The following is an 18,557-nucleotide window of genomic DNA, read 5'->3' on the forward strand; positions in this document are numbered from 1 at the left end:
TTGGTGCAAAACAAAAGAACGGCCTTAAGGCTATGTGCACACGGTGTTTTTTATGCGTTTTTGATGTGGTAAATCCGCGTGGAATTGGCCCCAAAAACGCATTGCAAACCTTATCCCTGCATTTTTTCTATGGGATTTGGTAAGATCTGTGCACATGATCAGGATTTTTCCTTACAGAATTTCATGTGTATTAAAAGAAGCAGCACGTCCATTCTTTGTGCGTTTTTGCCTGCGTTTTTCCTATACAATGCGTTGGAAAAAACGCATGCCAAATCCGCAGGCAGAAACGCATCAAAAGCGCAGAAAAAGGCATCGAAAACGAAAATCCGCAGTGTTTTTGCTGCCAAGAGGTGCAGAACCTTGCAGAAACGCTGCAGAAATTTCTGCAAGCAAATCCTGATCGTGCGCACATACCCTAAAACAGCAATTAATACACAAAAATAGCTACAAATGGATTAATGGATCAAGCTCTTTCCCATACATTATAAGGGGTAGGTATTCTATCTGTGAAAAACACGGAGAGAACTCGCATGTGAAAAACTTGTTACAGAACTGTAAAAGAAGTTTGGGACGTTACTAAATATGCCACAATATTTTTTCCTACTATTGGCTTGTTCTAATCAGAATTGAGATGGGGGGCAGTTCATTTGGAATATGCCAGTAATTTGCAGTATAAAAAGGTACCTCAAATATTTTCTAGTGTTGCCCATAAAACATTCATGAGTTAAGAAAATCAATAAATGTGTCAAAAAGAAGCATGACATGTTTACAAGATATGCATTAAAATACCAACAAATAATTCTGCATAAGCAAGCTGCTTTGAGTTTGATAAAGTGTATATCTATTAGATTAAACCTTATGAATGCTTTATGATTATCTAAATATTTTATCAATCCACATAGCGATATCGCACAAGCAGCGCGAGATAATCTGATGCATGTATAACGACATGATATATGAAAAATCTGGAATTAAAAGTGTGTCCAAATGAGAGCTGAATATTTATCAATGAAACCATCTTCAAAGTAAGTAATGATTCTGCCCTGTGTATCACAGCACTTGCTGACATTTTTCTTACGTGTCTTTGATTTCATGTTGCTTTGTTGTGCGTACAAGTAGATGAAATATGCCCATCCCCCCTACATTTTGAATAGCAGAGCACATAACCATTCCCATGGCATCCTCCTTATTTCACTACCTATAAATGCTTCTGACAACTTAGATTACTATGTAAAAGAAATGGATACTGGATTTCTCATTGACGATGAAGCCTTTTCTGTAGGTGGCCAAGTGTCTTTTAACATAACAGCAGCAAGCTGTTGAACTGCCCGCAATTAAAGAGGGATTATATGATAATACTTAATATGGTGAGACATACCAAAATATTTATTTCCAGTAGCTTTAATACAGCTGAAATATTCTACGGCCTGCACTTAGGTTGTAATAACTTACATAAGTCCGAGAGCCCAACATGAGTTACAATTTAATTTCACTGTCTAACCTATACACAATAGGGACAATTTTCAAGCACCACTCCAGCATTTTTTTTATTGCAGACCTGGAGTGGTGCTACTAAACTTAGTTCTTTGAACCGGGTCTCATACTTACCAGCCGAAGTCTTCATCTTTTATCCAGTGTTTGCTGGCGTGATCCGGAAGTCACAACTCAATGTAAGTCTATGAGAGCCAGAACAAGGCTCTTATAGACTTACACTGAGAGCTTGTGACCATTACCTCTGGCTTAGCTTCTTAGAGCCCTGTTCCTGCAAGCTTACTAACCGAATGCCATTATTTCCCAACAATAGGGCACAGAGAGAAGACTGTGAGTCTATACCAAGAAAGTAGCACTCCTTAGAAGGTTTGTCCATTTATAGACCTTAGAATAGATGGCCAAAAAGTGAGTCGTCCACTTCTGATGTCGCTCTATTAGACAGGCCTAAAATATTTATTTCCAGACTTGGTTTGACTATAGATAGTACTGTGCAAAAGTTTTAAGGAGGTTTGGAAAAACTGCTACAAAGTAAGAATGCTTTAAAAAATAAATGTTAAAGGTCTATTTTTATCAGTTAACAAAATGCAAAGTGAATGAACAAAAGAGAAATCTATAATTACTTGAATATTTGGTGTGACCACCCTAAGACATCAAAACAGATTTATTCTTCTAGGTACAGTTGCACAAAGTCAGAGATTTTGCCAGATTATAATCAGGTGTATGAGTGATTATATTAAACATGTGATAAGGATAATTTTCATATGTAGGATGAAACACAGTTATTAGCTGAAACAGAAACAGCTGTGTAGGGATCTTACAACTGGGTAAGGAACAGCCAAAGTCTGCCACAAAGGTAAGTTTGTGGAAGACAATTTCATGTCACAGGTCATACAACATGGCAAGACTGAGCCGAGCAACAAAACACAAGGTAGTTAACCACATCAGCCTGGCCTCTTTCAGGCAAAGATTTCAATGCAAACTTGGGTTTCAAGATATGCTGTTGCAGGTATTTTGAAAAAGCACCAAGAAATGGGCAACATTGGTGGGCCAAGTAAACTTAGTGGAGCAGATAAAAACACATGAAAACATATTTTCCTTTGAAGTTGGAAGATGGCCAGCAGTGTGATCAGCTCAGAACTGACAGAAACCAGTGGGACCCAGTTACATCCATCTACTTTTTAGAGGAATCTGATCAGAAGTGGTCTTCATGGAATAATTGTGGCCAAAAAGCTATATATTTCACGTGGAAACAAGGCCAAGTGACTCAACTATACACAAAAACTTAGAAGCAGGTGTCCAGAAAGATGGAAGGAAGTAGGTGGTCAGAATAGACTGGTTGTAGCAGAAGGCAGATTGTTCACAGAAGGTCTGGAAAGTGATACAATAATGAGTGTCTGCAGGGAACAATGAAGCATGGTGGAGGATCCTTGCAAATTTGGGGGTGCATTTCAGGAAATGGATTTGATGATTTGATCAAAATTATTGTTGTCCTTAATGCTGTGAAATACGGGCAGATACTTATCCATCATGCAACACCATCAGGTAGGTGTCTGATTGGCTCTAAATGTATTGTGCAACAAGACAACCCTAAAACGTACAGCCAATGACACTAAGAGCTATCTTCAGTGTAACTAAGAACAAAAATTCCTGGAAGCGATGATACGGCTCCACAGAACCGTAATCTTAACATCATCAAGTCTGTCTGGCTTGATATGAAGATACAGGAGAATCTGCACAAGCCTACATCTACAGAAGATCTGCGGTTAGTTCTCCAAGATATTTGGAGCCACCTCCCTGCTGAGTTCCTTCAAAAACTGTGCTCAGGTGTATCTAGAAGAATTGATGCTGTTTTCAAGGCAAAGGGCAGTCACACCAAATGTTATTTTGATTTAGATTTCTTTTTTGTTTGTTTTTTATTTAGCATTTTATTAATTGCAAAATATAAATTATAAACTATTAATACTTCTATTCTTCTATTTCAGAAAGCAATCTTACTATCTTACTTTGCAGCTTTCATCCACACCTGCCTAAAACTTTTGCATAGTACTGTATATTAAATTATTGCTCTTTTAGTTGAATGAGCACCAAGTTATACTGTATTTGCCATGTAGGGGGCAGATGCAGGAGAAATGCAAGATTTCCTATTTATAATAGCCAGGACAGCTTGAGTCTTTCTTTTTTCCATTTTGCCGGTCCCCCCAAAAAAAAGATTGCATCTGTAGCATAATATTACACAACGTTTCATACTCCTAATGTCAAAACACATCATATTTCCAAAGTATATGCATAATATAGCCAGAATATAATAAAAAAAAATCTTAACAGACTATACAAATTTAACAGTCTAGTTGTTGTCTTGGAAATGAGATAGTATAAGTGACTCATACATAAAATTTTGATGAGAAGAAGCAATAACAAAATAGACATCTACCTCTTTGTAATTAGTTTTCTCATTAAAATAACTAGAACTTTTCCACTGAGCAGAATCATCCATATTCATGCTTTACTGTTTTCAAAGATTACATCTATTTCGTTTGAAACCATTTGCAGAAAAAAAAAACCCTTCAAACTTGTGTTTCTTCTTACTTTACGAAGTCTTACAGATGACATTTTTAACCTACAAACGTCTCAGTTACCAAATTAAATATTAACTAATAGAATGTATAATATTGGTATCTGAACAAGTATCAGAAAATGCTGAATATTTTTCAATCTGTATTAAAAGTAAAAAATAAAAAATAATATAAACTCCCCTCCCCAGAAAACAGAAACCATTTGAATTTCTCCTCCAACAACAGAATACGAGAAGATGATGTGCCAGAGGAAATACTCAAGTAAAGCAGGAACACTTCAAAATTGCTACCACCATAAGTGATGCAACTTGGAGAAGAGCAGCTACATCGGAAAAACAATACTGTCAAAAAGATCTACTTTCATGGAATTAACACCTAACGTAGATTCTTCTCGGTTTACTTTGACCATTAATACCCTTTCTTTATTATTTCACGTTTTATTCACTGTGAGAGGGTTACAAAAGACTGAGCATTCTTAGTAGAAAGACAAAGGCCATTTCCCTGATGGATTTTGCTTCAATAACCTATATTACCGTGAGATGAAAGCTAGACTGTATATAAAGAAGCAAGACACAATAATGTAACTCAAACACATACAAAAGAGTTCTTGGGAGTCTCAATGAAGTAGACAGCATTGCAGAATGAAAAAAAAAAAATCAAAAAGCACCATAAAGTAGCACGAGGCAGTAACATAATGTTACAATATTGGTACAAGGAACAAATAAAGATATAGCTAAATGGAAAATAAACTTTGTAGCTCACTAAAGCTGCCTGGCAAATGATATCTATTTTTGATAGATGGGAAATTTCTCATCTAATTATTATGCTTGACCCAACATAAATAATGCCTCTTATTATTCATTGCATTCAGGCTGTGGCTGTTAATTGGGAAGTAGGACATTATTATTAGGCACATAACAGTGAATTGTTTCATGTGTATAATACCTGTATCTGTAAAGGTGCATTTACACTGCTCGTTTATCATGGATGAGCATTCCTAGGAACATTCGATTGATGATAATTGTGCAGTATAAACAGATTGGCAATCACTCGACAATCGGGTGGAATGGTCTTTTGGTTTGCACCAAAGTTGATCTTTCTTGGTAGAACACTGTTATGTGTAAACAGGACCTGCGCTGCCGAGAACCATGGCAAGCTATGTGCACTGAACGATCTATTACTTTTTGTTCACTGCGCATCTGAAGTGCAATCTGCCTGTGTATACAGACAATTTAATGACCTGCTGACCAAGTACTAGAATGTTGGCTGGCTAGTATAAAAGGACTTTAACTCTAGATTGCAAGGCATGACAAAGACAGTCACTGATTTCAAGTAGGTTTGTGTAATCCTTCAATTCTCCTGTGGGGGAGCTGCAGGGAAATGAAATACTTCAAAAAACAAAAAAAAGTATACCAGCCCACTGGGTGTATATAGTCTTAATCCAAGGCACGGACCATGCTCCTGTGTAGCATTCCAATGAAAATCCAAAAATGCTTCTTTAGTCCAGCCACATGGATAAAGCATCAAATCTTCTTTATTGAATGTTGAGCAAAAACACGTTGTATCAGAGTAACATCATAAAATGAAGTACAGAGCCTACGCGTTTCGAGCGGTAAATCCGCTCTTAATCATGGCTCGAAACACGTAGGTTCTGTACCTTATTTTATTATGTTATTCTGTTACAACATATTTTTACTCACGATTCAATAAAGAAGACTTTATACTTTATCCATGTGGCTGTACTAAAGATGCATTTTTAAATTAAATACCAGCTTTCCTGACTGATGACAGCTTGCCAATGGGGTTTCCAGAAACATCTTGCAATCAGTTTATCATTGACAGTCAATTCTATAGAAAAATATTCTAAAGTGGCAACCCCTGGCTTTAGATTATTAGTATTTTTCCCTAAACCAACCGGATCCACCCAAATGTTCATGCACCATAATGCCAAGGATGGATTCAATGTAAAAAGTCTATATACACAATTCAAAGTGACCATATTTCATACATCTATCCAAGGACAATCAAGGTTCTAATAATTGCCTCTCGATACTTTATTTTCTTCAATGTAAGATGTAACTTAAAACTTGACATTCCCTAAGGTATTAATGATTTAAGTGGTTGTACAAAGTGCACAAATTCATGTGATGCCAACAAAACATGCAAGTTGGCAATTTCGTGGAAATACAGAGTGTTTGTGTGACCTACATTTCGTAAATGCACTTTTCATTGTTTTTAGAACACAGACTTTCTGTATTTAATATAATCCTACAAAAGCAATTTCAAAATGACTTTAGTACTTTTTCCATTTCACTATTTGTCTAAATCCCTTAACACAACACATTACAGTTATGTAAGTGGTATTTTTTCAATATAAGTCATAAAATAATGTTTTTAAAAATAGAGTGAATAATATTTCTGAATGTGAAAAGATACAAAGTGGTAGACTACATTTCTGTTACAAAGCTATGTAAAAATCTGTTAATCTAGCGTAAAAAGGCACAAGCTAAACATACAAATAAGTACATTTTTTGGAATAAATATATTTTCTAGGGGTTTTTCATGAACCAGAACAGAAAGCCGCCCTGTAGGAGAATGATATTAGCAATAACCATACTTAGTTTTGTGGTCATATTAATGCTTATGGAGGTGGAGGATGTGGTCTTGAGAGATTGAAATTAAATGTGGTCACTAAAATTAGGGTGATAAAACAGATAAACCAAAATAAAAACTCTGTGCATCAAGAATGAAAAAATGAGGCACTCACCATTCCTTTTAAAGTTAGTCCTTTATTCCATGATATGGGACATGTAAGCAGCAGGCAGGTGGTGCGGGGAGAGAAAGATAGGCGTCTTTCTCTCCCCGAAAGCACTGTCGGCCGCTTACATGTTCCATATCACAGAATAAAGGACTAACTTTTAAGGGAATAGTGAGTGCCGCATTTTTCATTGTTTATGCACAGAATCTGAATTTAACTACAGTTGAGCACCACCACCAAACTTGATTAACCGTGAAAGTTCATATAAAGGTGGCATTTCTCTTTTGTTACAAATGGTATGGTACCGAAGACACTTTAAAACAATAAACCAAAATAAAGAAGACCACAGAAAACTGATGTCAAAGGGTACTAGAGAGTAACCCAATCACAACAGATTATCAGCCAGTAAACTTTGACCACGGTGTGTTTGAGTGGCTGTCAAAATGTACCATGAATTCATGTAAATCGTTAAATGATTAATTTATGGACCAAATCGACTTCAATGTTTCAGTGTTTCCCTATTTTCATCACCCCAGGTTTTGGGTCTCACGTAGAGATAGTCAAATTTATTGGAGTGGATTTGAATTCTTCATGAATTTTATAAAAATCCATATTCTCCAGAATATAATTTTTTTGCAATTCATTCTGTGCAAATTGTGATGACGTGTGCTGCCACCTTACAAAGCGCTTTGTAGGCCGAGACTTCTGGCCGCGACTGGGTCCAGGACGTCGCTGCGCATGCCAATTGTAAGGTTGCTACATTATTATGTCACAGCGTTCGCCTCAACCTTATGATGCATGTCCGCAGTCACATCCCTGCCAAGTGCGAAGAGACCTGAGGTTTCAGTGTGCAGCAGAAATAAGAAAAGGAACTGAGGACAGCTAGCAGTAGGGGTGGCCAGAGAGGTATTAGTTATTTTTTTTCACACATTTTATGATGATTATGTTCTGTTGTCTCTTCAGACCCCAGAATATAATGAAAGACATTCAATTCACAGAGAATAAATTCACTGGAAATAGAATTTTCTGGTTTGGCGATTTCGAATCTCATCAGATCTGCTCATCCCTAGATTCATGCCATTTGATCTCCTGGTGTTGGCAGATGCAAATATTGTTATTATTATTTTTTGATTGTATAGCACTATCATATTCCACAGCACTTTCCAGACATCATCATCGCTGTCCCCATTAGGACTCACAATCTTAATTCCCCCCCAGTATGTCTTTGGAATGTGGGAGGAAACCGGAGAAACCCAAGCAAACATGGGGAGAACGTTCAAACTCCTTGCAGATGTTTCCTTGGTGGGATTTGAACCCAGGACCCTAGTGCTTCAAAGCAACAGTGCTAACAATCATCAACATCTACAAAAGGTTGTAGAAGGTAAAAGGCAGAAGCTATGCTGTGATCATTGATAAGAATCCTAGAGTAAAGTTCCTTGTTAAGCTGACTTAAAGAGGACCTGTCACTTGCCAATAATGTTTAATTGTTTTATCTGTTCTCCTGAATCTGGCGCTGTTATTTATTTGTTTGCTGCGCCTCACCATTCATGAAATATGGTCCCTTTTTCCTTTTCTGTAGATCTATTCTACAAATCTACAAGTGGATGTGGTCCTTAAGAAGGCTCCCAAATAGAAGAGTTCAGTGTCACGCCCTATTGGCTATCAAGACTAAATTTACAGAAAAGGAAGAGGTGGATATATCTAAGTAAAGGAGAAACGTATCAATGGTTGAGGGGGGACATAATAAATGTGTACAAATATGTTAGGGAACAGTATAGAGATCTTGCCCGGGATTTGTTCAAAAGGAGGGATATTACGGTAACAAGAGGGCATTCACTAAGACTGGAAGAGAAAAGGTTTCAGCACCAGCATAGGAAGGGGTTCTTTACGGTAAGCGCAGTGAGAATATGGAATTCACTGAGTGAGGAGATGGTAATGTCGGATTCACTAAACCAGTTCAAGCGGGGACTGGATGCATTTCTAGATACCAGGCAGATTTCAGCATATACTTAAAAATAGAATAAAATAGTAGGTTGATACAGGGATTTATTCTGACTGCTGGTTTCAGAGTCGGGAGGGAATTTTTCCTCAGGTGAAGATTGCCTAAATCATTTGGGGTTTTTGCCCTCCTCTGGATCAACTTTAGCAATTACAGAACTAACAGGTCGAACTTGATGGACGCAAGTCTTTATTCGGCTTTACAAACTATGTTATGTAAAACAAGAAACAATGACAGATTCAGAACAGCGGCATTTACATCAGGTAATATAAATGCATATACATGGCAAGTGACAGGTCTTCTATAATCGGTGCACACAATTGGACTCTCTCCAGATACATTTGTTGTAGAGATCCCTTTGGAATCCAAATTCAATCACCTCTAATGGTGAGGTCTCCATCATTCAGCCTACCATGATCTAACAGGAAAATAGAAAAGCATTTACAGTAGACAATCACTACAGCCGACCATGCATGGTGTACTGTCCTGAGAAGAAGACCTACTCAAGTCAACATTTTGCATCATATACTGTAATTGCAGCCTATAGAATTGTTTGTATCCCGTATACCGGTAAATTACATTTACAATTATTCTACTTGGTTCCCTTTAAGTAGATAGGGTCTAATTATGGCTGCCTTCGAATTGACCGGAATCATTGTACTGCATAATTTAGACACATTTGTTTAAGAACATGCACATTTTATATATAACTTGGGCATAAAATTTAACTGAAAGTACAAAACAGAAAATTAATGAGGAATATTAATGCAACTACTATATATTGCCTAAAGTAAAATAAAAATATCTGCATATAAATATCCAATTAACCATATAAGACTTGTTTTAATTAATAATGCTCGTAAAATGTTAAGTGTTTTCTTGCCAAGCAACCTCATTTTATGGAACTCAATCTAAAAGTATACGTGCATTGAATAAAAACATGTCGTTCCCAATGTGCACATGATTAGATTCTGAACAATTCCAACCATCTATACTCAGAAATATGCAAATATGAAACAAAGATATAAAAAACCTTACTTGGTATTGAACTGTGATTTTTCCCCTTACTAATGGTATTTGCTTGCTCAGGGATATTTATTTGGACTATCTACCACTACACAATATTTAATCATTCTTGGTTCACCCATTCGCTCATCTGGTGCACACACGTTTTTTTAACGAAGTATGAATTTTTAATGTTCTTGCAATAAAATGTGATTATTTTTAGCATTACTTAATCGCCTTTGCACAGTCTTTCGTTTAGGTATAATGCATATTTTGGTGCTTTTTGGCATAACATAGCTTACTGTGATGTGCATTGTTTAGGTTTCGACTATTGCAATACATAGTAAGAATGACGGACTATAGTCATCATACATGTAGAAAAAAGGGAGATCAAAAAGATCAAGCTCAGCTCACCCTCTTGCACTCGAATGCCAGGAACAGCTGCAGTGCCGCAGCGGTAATGTAGATAGGAAGAAGTGGGGACGTTCCAGCATCCAAATAAAATAAAAAATTTATTGAAGCATCATAAAATCAAAAAGATGGTCACAACCAACCACAATGGTTTTTAGCATTCCAAACGCATTTCAGACCTTGCAATGAATAAAGACGCAAGGTCTGAAACGTATTTGCAACGCTATATACCATTGTGTTTGGTTGTGACCATCTTTTGGATTTTATGATATGCTTCAATACATTTTTTGTTTTATCTAGATGCTGGAACGTCCCTCCTTCCTCTCTCTATAATCATCATACAAGTACAAAAGTGAACACGCATTTTCTTGAAGTATCTTCATGAAGCAAAATTCAGTGAGTACGACGAAGTCTATCAGACGCTGTGTGTACATACCCCAAGAAAGCTGCAGTTTAATTCAAAGAATCAATGTAGGCAATCTTCTGTGAGATAAGACAAAGTAGTAGAACAAATGTCCTAGACTTCAGGCCGATGGGTCGCACTTTACCTTATACAATATAACAAGCTCATCAGCAATAAGTACAGGACCAGGCGAGGAGGTTGGGGTTGCCTTTTGACCGTAAACGGTCAAAATGTTATAAACAACCAAAAGATGTCCATAAGACGATCAATGTGGTTTTAGTATCGCCCCAAACAATCTATACCTGATTTAAATGCAGTTAATTCCAAAAACACAAAAAATAATAAGAATCTCAATGTAGAATTCTCTCCTTTGTCTGCAGTGAGCAGCATTGAAAAAAATATTGGATTTAATTGAAAACTACCATGGAGACCAATTTAAGTACTTGATTGACATTCATTCAATGTTAATAAGAACAATGTTCTGTGAAGGTCACAAAGAAGTGATTTAAAGAGATGATAAAAAGAAAAACAATTATTTCTGTTGTGAAAATCCACGGATCTGTTTCTACAGGTAATGCTACTGCAAATTAGTAAATGAAGAAGCAAATTTTACATTTCTCACCCTCAACCACACAAAACATTACTACTGGCTTCTTTTGTAATTATATTATTCCTCAATTATAAAAAAATATATTTTATGAGATATGTTAGGTGTGTGTTACACGGTGCCTTCAGACGCTTTTACCATAGCTCTGCAACATTGCTGTTTGGGTTGCCCTGGCTTCTAAGACACAGCCAAACCACAGATTAATGAAACATGACCACAGAATCACATTATGAACACTGTGGCCTGGAGGCAAAGCTTGAAGATCCTCAGCCCCACTTAGAAACCGGGATTCCCTAACTACTATTTTCAATTTATAATAATAATAATAATAATAATGTATTTTTGAGGCAGAGGGGTCTTTAAGCACCCTCCAGGTCCAACACCAAGGTGCAACTATAAACTCTGCACCCTCTAGCAATAAATCTGTTTAGATCATAGTCATCGTGGAGCATGTAAACCTATGGAGGTACCAGTCATGGAACAGTTGGCTCATTTTAATGTACAGGTGCATCTCACTAAATTTAAATATCATCAAAAAGTTAATTTATTACAGTTCTTCAATACAAAAAGTGAAACTCATATATTAAACAGAGTGATCTATTTCAAGTGTTTATTTCTGTTAATGTTGATGATTATGGCTTACAGCCAATGAAAACACAAAAATCATTATCTCAGTAAATTAGAATACTTTATAATAACAGCTTGAAAAACATTTTTAAAATCCGAAATGTTGGCCTACTGAAATGTATGTTCAGTAAATACACTCAAAACTTGGTCGGGGCTCCTTTTGCATCAAATACTGCATCAATGTGGTGTGGCATGGAGGCGATCAGCCTGTGGCACTGCTGAGGTGTTATGGAAGCCCAGGTTGCTTTGATAGCAGCCTTCAGCTCGTCTGCATTGTTGGGTCTGGTGTCTCTGATCTTCCTCTTGACAATACCTCATAGATTCTCTATGGGGTTAAGGTCAGGCGAGTTTGCTGGCCAATCAAGCACAGTGATATTGTTGTTTTTAAACCAGGTATTGGTACTTTTGGCAGTGTGGACAGGTGCCAAGTCCTGCTGGAGAATGAAATTTCCATCTTCAAAAAGCTTGTCGGCAGAGGGAAGCATGAAGTGGTCTAAAATTTCCTGGTAGACGGCTGCACTGACTTTGGTCTTGATAAAACATAGTGGACCTACACCAGCAAATGACATGGCTCCTCAAACCATCACTGATTGTGGAAATTTCACACTAGACCTCAAGCACCTTGGATTGTGTGCCTCTCCACTCTTCCTCCAGACTCTGGGACCTTGATTTCCAAATGAAAATTGGAACTCTGGGACCTTGTAAGGTGTGTCAATGACTGCCTTCTGGACATCTGTCTAGTCAGCCGTCTTCCCCATGATTGTGGAGCCTACTGAAACAGACTAAGGGAACTTTTTAAATGCTTAGGATGCCTTTGCAGCTGTTTTTTGTTAATTATTTTAATTTACTGAGATAATGACTTTTGTATTTTCATTGGCTGTGAGCCATAATCATCAACATTAACAGAAATAAACACTTGAAATAGATCACTCTCTTTGTAATGTCTCTATATATGAGTTTCACTTTTTGTATTGAAGAACTGAAATAAATTAACTTTTTGATGATATTCTAATTTAGTGAGATGCACCTGTATGTCCAAGATCACTATCTAGCCAAATCCCTAAAGATAATGTGTAAGTAAACCACAATATAAATAGGGCAACATGGTGGTCTTATATCGCTGGGGTCTTTGGTTCAAATCCCACAGGACATCTGCAAGGAGTTTGTATGTTCTCCCCATGTTTCTGTGGGTTTCCTCTAGATATTCTGGTTCCCTCCCACACTCCAAAGACATAATGGTAGGGAATTTTGGTTGTGAGCCCCAATGGGGACAATGATGTTGTTTGTAAAGCGATGTGGAAATTAATGGCACCATATAAGTGAGTAAAATAAATAGAATATCAATCTAAAGAACACCATCAACAGTTTGGGGATTGAAGAAGAGCGTCTTGTGAACATAAAGAGAAATCATAAAATTGTACTACTAACCATGATTCCTTTCTTGTATGGTCCGGCCATGATGTTCTTTACATGAAGAGCATAAGGTATTTGCCCTGTAGGGTTGCCGGCTACCTGGAATAGTATAAGTGTAATAAAAAAAAAAATTAGACACTCCAACGCTAATAACAGGGTCTCTACTGAGTCACCCTGAGGAAAAGAAGGTAGTTGGGTATTGCACTACAAGTCACTTACAGGCATCAACAGTACATGTCTTGGTGTCTTTTTATCTAAAATGGCCTTCAAAACAAAAAAATCTAATATGTAGGTTTAAAAAAAAATCATTATTTTCAAACTTTGGGCTTGACAGGATTTTATATTTTGGGTAGAAATCCATTTTTCTGTGTGTAATTGTATTAGGTTAGCTAAAATCCTATGTTGACAACCTGTAATATGTGTACGCCTAAGGTATATGCCATATCATCACAGGGTGCTCACACTATGGTGAGCTTGATCATAGTCTTGAGGCATACTTGGCTGGTACCGAGGGCAAACATATTTTGGTGTGTTTCTTTTTGATTTTTTCTTATCAAACTTCAAGAGGTTTTTAATATGTCTTAACAAATAGACATACATGAAAAAGCACATGAACTAAAAGAAATAATAAAAAAAATGCCAATAAAACCAATGTGGATTCTGTCTTAACCCAAATACTGTGCAATTAAAGAGGATGTCCACTACTTTAATATTCATGACATATCCTTAGGTTTGAATAGGTGGCGGAAGTGCAGTAACCAGCCGTGGCCACTAACAGTAGATGGAGTAGCTCCGTAACTGAGCACTTCCGACAGCCGCCGGCACAGAGAACAGCTGATTGGCGGGGTGTCGCACCTTCACCGATCAGACATTGATGACCTATTCCAAGTATAGGTCATCAATTTTGAAGTAGTGAACAGCTTCTTTAATATTCAACTAGTACTGCATTGAGAAATACTTATATACCGAATAGTCATTACATTAAAAGGGATCTGTCACTAGATTTCAGAATATAAACTGTATACATTAATAAATTGATGCCAGATGACCTGATAGGGCTGGTGGACTTACATTTAAAATCCATGTCAAAATAACTGAAAATCCTTTCTTTGCCTTTATACACGAAGGAAAATTTTATGAATCCAGCTAAGCAGGACTCAAAAAATGCTCATCTATATTACTTGATTACACATTCATTTTGATATTCATTTTCAAAGTAAGGTCTAAGGTCATCAGGCAAGAAGTAAACAGTGCTTGAAGTTAATGTGTTTGAAGCATGCAAAATGATATGAAAAACTTTGTCAAGGGCCAAATTGTACAGTCGTGGACAAAAGTTTTGAGACTGACATAACATTTGACTTTCACAAAGTTTGCTGCTTCAGTGTTTTTCGATCTTTTAGTCAGATGTGTCTATGGCTCCTGAAGTACAATTATAAGCATTTCATAATTTTTTAAATGCTTAACATTTGTGCAAAAACTCAAAATTTACACTGTTCACCCTCATTTTGTCTCATGTTTCTTCCAGCATGATGAAGCACCATATGACAAAGCAAAATGGGTTGTCATCAGTCAAGATTTGGTTAAGAATCTGATATCCAGGTGCCTGGTCAAATTCAGAAGTCTTGAAAAATTAGGATCAACACTATAAATATTCAGTCTTTGCACACACGTGATATATTTGTCAAAAGTTGAAAAAGTTATGAAATGCTTATAATTGTACTTTAGTAACTACACAAACATCTGACTAAATAATCAAAAAACACTGAAGCAGCAAACTTTGTCAAAACCAAAATTAGTTTCAATCTAAAAGCTTTTGTAAAGACTAGACCTCTGAGTCAGAGCAGTCAGTGGGTAGTACCTACTAGTCCAAAAAATCACTACAAATGAACCCGCAATAGGGGTATGTGCACACAAGACTCATTGATGTGAGTGGGGAACGCATGGTAGCAAGTTGGGTCCATTCCCACAAAAGATCTACTGAAGCATGAATTGCAACAAAAATATTGTCGGCTATGCCAAAAATGTTTTAGAGCACCCAGTGCACTGCTGTTGGCTGGGTATGGTCACGGCCCCATTATCAGTATTTGGTCAGTATTTTTTCTCAGGAGTGAGAGCCAAAACCAGGAGTGGGTGATAAATGCAGACGTGGTACACATGTTTCTATTATACCTTTTCTCTGATTGTTCCTCACCTGGTTTTGGCTCCCACTCCTGAGAAAAAATACTGACCGAATATTGACCAAAAACTGATAGTGGGTCCGTAGCCTAAGGGGCACTGTGGCAGCCTAGAAGTCAAAGTTGCTTATCCCTACCAATTGTAAAAAAGACTACAATGGGCATGTAAGCATCTGAACTGGACCATGGAGAAATAAAAGAATGGTGGCCTAGTCTAATAAATTGATTTTTTTAATGCATCTTTAGTCCAGCCACAAGGATAAAGCAAAAAATTGTCTCTATTGAATATTGAGTAAAAACATGTTGTAACAGAATAACATCATAAAATGAGGTGCGAATCCTAGGCGTTTCGAGCTGTTAACCCACTCTCAATCAGTATGCCATGAATAAGAGTGGATTAACCGCTGGAAACCCATAGGATTAGTACCTCATTTTATGATATTACTCTTTTACAACTTGTTTTTACTCAATATTCAATAAAGAAAATTTTATGTTTTACACAATGTGTCTGGACTAAAGATGCATTTTTCGATTTTCATTGGAATGCTACACAGGAGCATGGCTCATGCCTTGGATTAAGCCTACCTATATACGGTGAGCTGGTACACATTTTTTTGGGGGGATGGGTTTTTTTTTTACATCATATTGATGGGTAGTGCTTCGGAAAGAGATGGAACCAAGATGTAACAGGCTATATGCCCACGATCAGGCTATAGCAGCGTTTTGGAAGCAGCATATTTGCATTTTAATCAACGCAGTTCATTGAACACATGCGGATTTACCATTCCCAATACATTCTATTGGGTAAATTGCTGTTGCGGAGACTACTGTCTCTGCAGCAGAAATTGACATGCTGCAGCTCGTAAACCTGAGCCGCGGGTGAGTTTATGGGACGTCAAATAGAAGCACAGTGGGCATGGGATTTCTATAAATCCCGTCCACTGTGCTTCTAATGTGGAACGCAGCGTTTTGGACGCAGCGCAGGTGAGCTGTGTCCAAAACGCTGTTATTCCTGATCGTGGGCACGCAGCCATATGGGAAGAAGGTAAGTCATTGGAAGCAGTGTGATGATCTGGTTTAGCGGGGAAACCTTGTTTCCTAGCATTCATGTTACCTTTACATATACTACCTTATTGTTGGGCTGTTCCTGACAAACAAATCCGAAGTGCAGAGAACTTGAAAGATCTGCTGCTAATGTCTTGATGCCAGATACTACAAGACAAGTTCAAACTTTCTTCTTGTAGAGTCCATGTTACAAATGATCAGAACTCTTCTGGTAGCACGGGGGATCCTTTACAACATTAGGCAGATGGTTCTAACGTTATGACTGATGAGTGTACAAAATAAGGTTGCATGATCCAATGTATTTGTTACTTGACTAAGATCCATTATAAGAGGAATGGAAAAGAAATGACTAGATCTGTTACATTAAAATCCTTTGCTCCTAATAAATTCTGAGTGCTGTACATCTGTTTTATAGTTACAACATTTCTATACAAGTAAAACTAAAGTGGCAGGTCATTACTGCTACTCCAGATATTAAATAGTGACTCAATAGCCGCATTACATTGCATTGTGCGTAGTATAAACTATACGAAGCTTTTTGGAATGCAGGCCAACATCTGGTAAAATTACTGAAGAGATCCTTCTGTTTCTCAAAAGCTGAAATCATCTCCGACATTCTGCAGATGTGTATACTTAAGATTTTGTTACATCCCAACTAAATTCAAGATCCATTTAAATGGCATTTTCTCCAGTATACTTTTTGCTCTCAAGTGGAAAAAATTCTGCACAGAAATCTTTATTCAGTGACATGGAGTAAGCCCAATGTTACAAAAGGTTGCATAAAGGAAGTGCATTCAACTGATTTGTCAAAACTTTTTATTCAAGCATTGTTAGCAGTCAGGTTCATTGTCTGATAGCAGCAAATACTTGTCCTGTCAAGTGTACAGTCATCTACTGGCTGGTTAGCGCTGTGAATATCTTACTCCTGACATGGATGTAGTGACAGTAGTTACATGGAATAAAACATTCATCCGGGCTTGTGTATGCAATAATTTTAAATAAAACTCATAAAGGCATATTTCTGTGGTCTTTCATTATTTCATGGCTGGTATGTTTGCATATATTCATATTTGATATAGAAAAGTAATCTGCAAATCCTGTGCAAAAAAAACCCCATCAATTTCAATAAAAGTAGAAAATTACATTTTGAACAATTCCTTTATATTAGATCACAAGTGCTCAGATTCCTTGCAATCAGCTGCAATTTGCAGGAAAATCAGGCAACAAGTCTTTAGAGCACCGCTACAGGGGAAATAAAAAAATTACACAGTATTTACGGGAAGTGAAGGTTTTATGTGCTGAAAAATAACATGTTGGGTCCTCTAGAAAAAAAGAAATGATGATTGTTTCCATTCTTTGGATTGGAACCTTGTACACAGAATCCAACTGAATGTGTATTGAGCAGTGTTCAAATCCCCTACCACACCCCCACAGGAGAATGAAAGTATTACATGATATTCAGTGAAATAAGCAAACAGACATCCCAGGTCCTCCAGTGGATGGTAGATGGATTTTTTGTGTGCTCTTTGAGTAGGAACCCTTTGTTACAGCAGTACATAAAGTACATATAGTTATTTATTAGGCAATGTTCAATTCCTCTACAGCAGCACCACAGGGGAAATAAAGTATTACTCAATATCCATTGAACTCAATGGTCTCTGTGTTGGAAATGGACATGCCAAGTCCTCCAGAGAGAGAGAGACACTCTTTTTGTTGTCTCTTGGGGTTGGAAACCAATGCAACAGTACATGGAGTTCATATAGCTGTGTAATAAGCAATAATAATGAAGAATATCTCTGTTATATGGTAAGTGATGGAACACTCCACAAATTCTGTTTTAATGGTTTTGGTTGAATCTTCAATACCTAAAAATAACATTCAAGTTTATGAATGCAGCTTTACAGATTCATAAAACAAAGGTGACCAAGAAAATACAGCCTGGGAGAGGCATACAAGATTAGGGTCCCATCACACGGGTATGCCTTGTCACGGCTAGTGGGCTCTCATGAATTTGTATGCTAAGTACCTTCA

At 37.1% G+C, this 18,557-nt stretch overlaps 1 protein-coding gene across 2 annotated transcripts in view; it reads right to left on the reverse strand.

Moving 5' to 3' along the window:
- TOX (thymocyte selection associated high mobility group box) overlaps positions 1–18,557 on the reverse strand; it is a 336,399-nt gene that overhangs the window by 261,622 nt on the left and 56,220 nt on the right. The window contains exon 2 of one of the 2 annotated variants that reach the window (XM_073679334.1): positions 13,303–13,386. The exons of the other annotated variant lie outside the window; for it this stretch is intronic. Within the exon in view, the coding sequence (XP_073535435.1) occupies positions 13,303–13,386 (84 nt within the window). The remainder of the gene's footprint in view (positions 1–13,302; positions 13,387–18,557) is intronic. 2 annotated transcript variants of the gene reach the window in all.

This window comes from Phyllobates terribilis, unplaced genomic scaffold (assembly GCF_046119375.1).
Source record: "Phyllobates terribilis strain yellow unplaced genomic scaffold, ASM4611937v1 Scaffold_4__5_contigs__length_816908805, whole genome shotgun sequence".
In the NCBI taxonomy this organism is placed as follows: Eukaryota; Metazoa; Chordata; class Amphibia; order Anura; family Dendrobatidae; genus Phyllobates; species Phyllobates terribilis.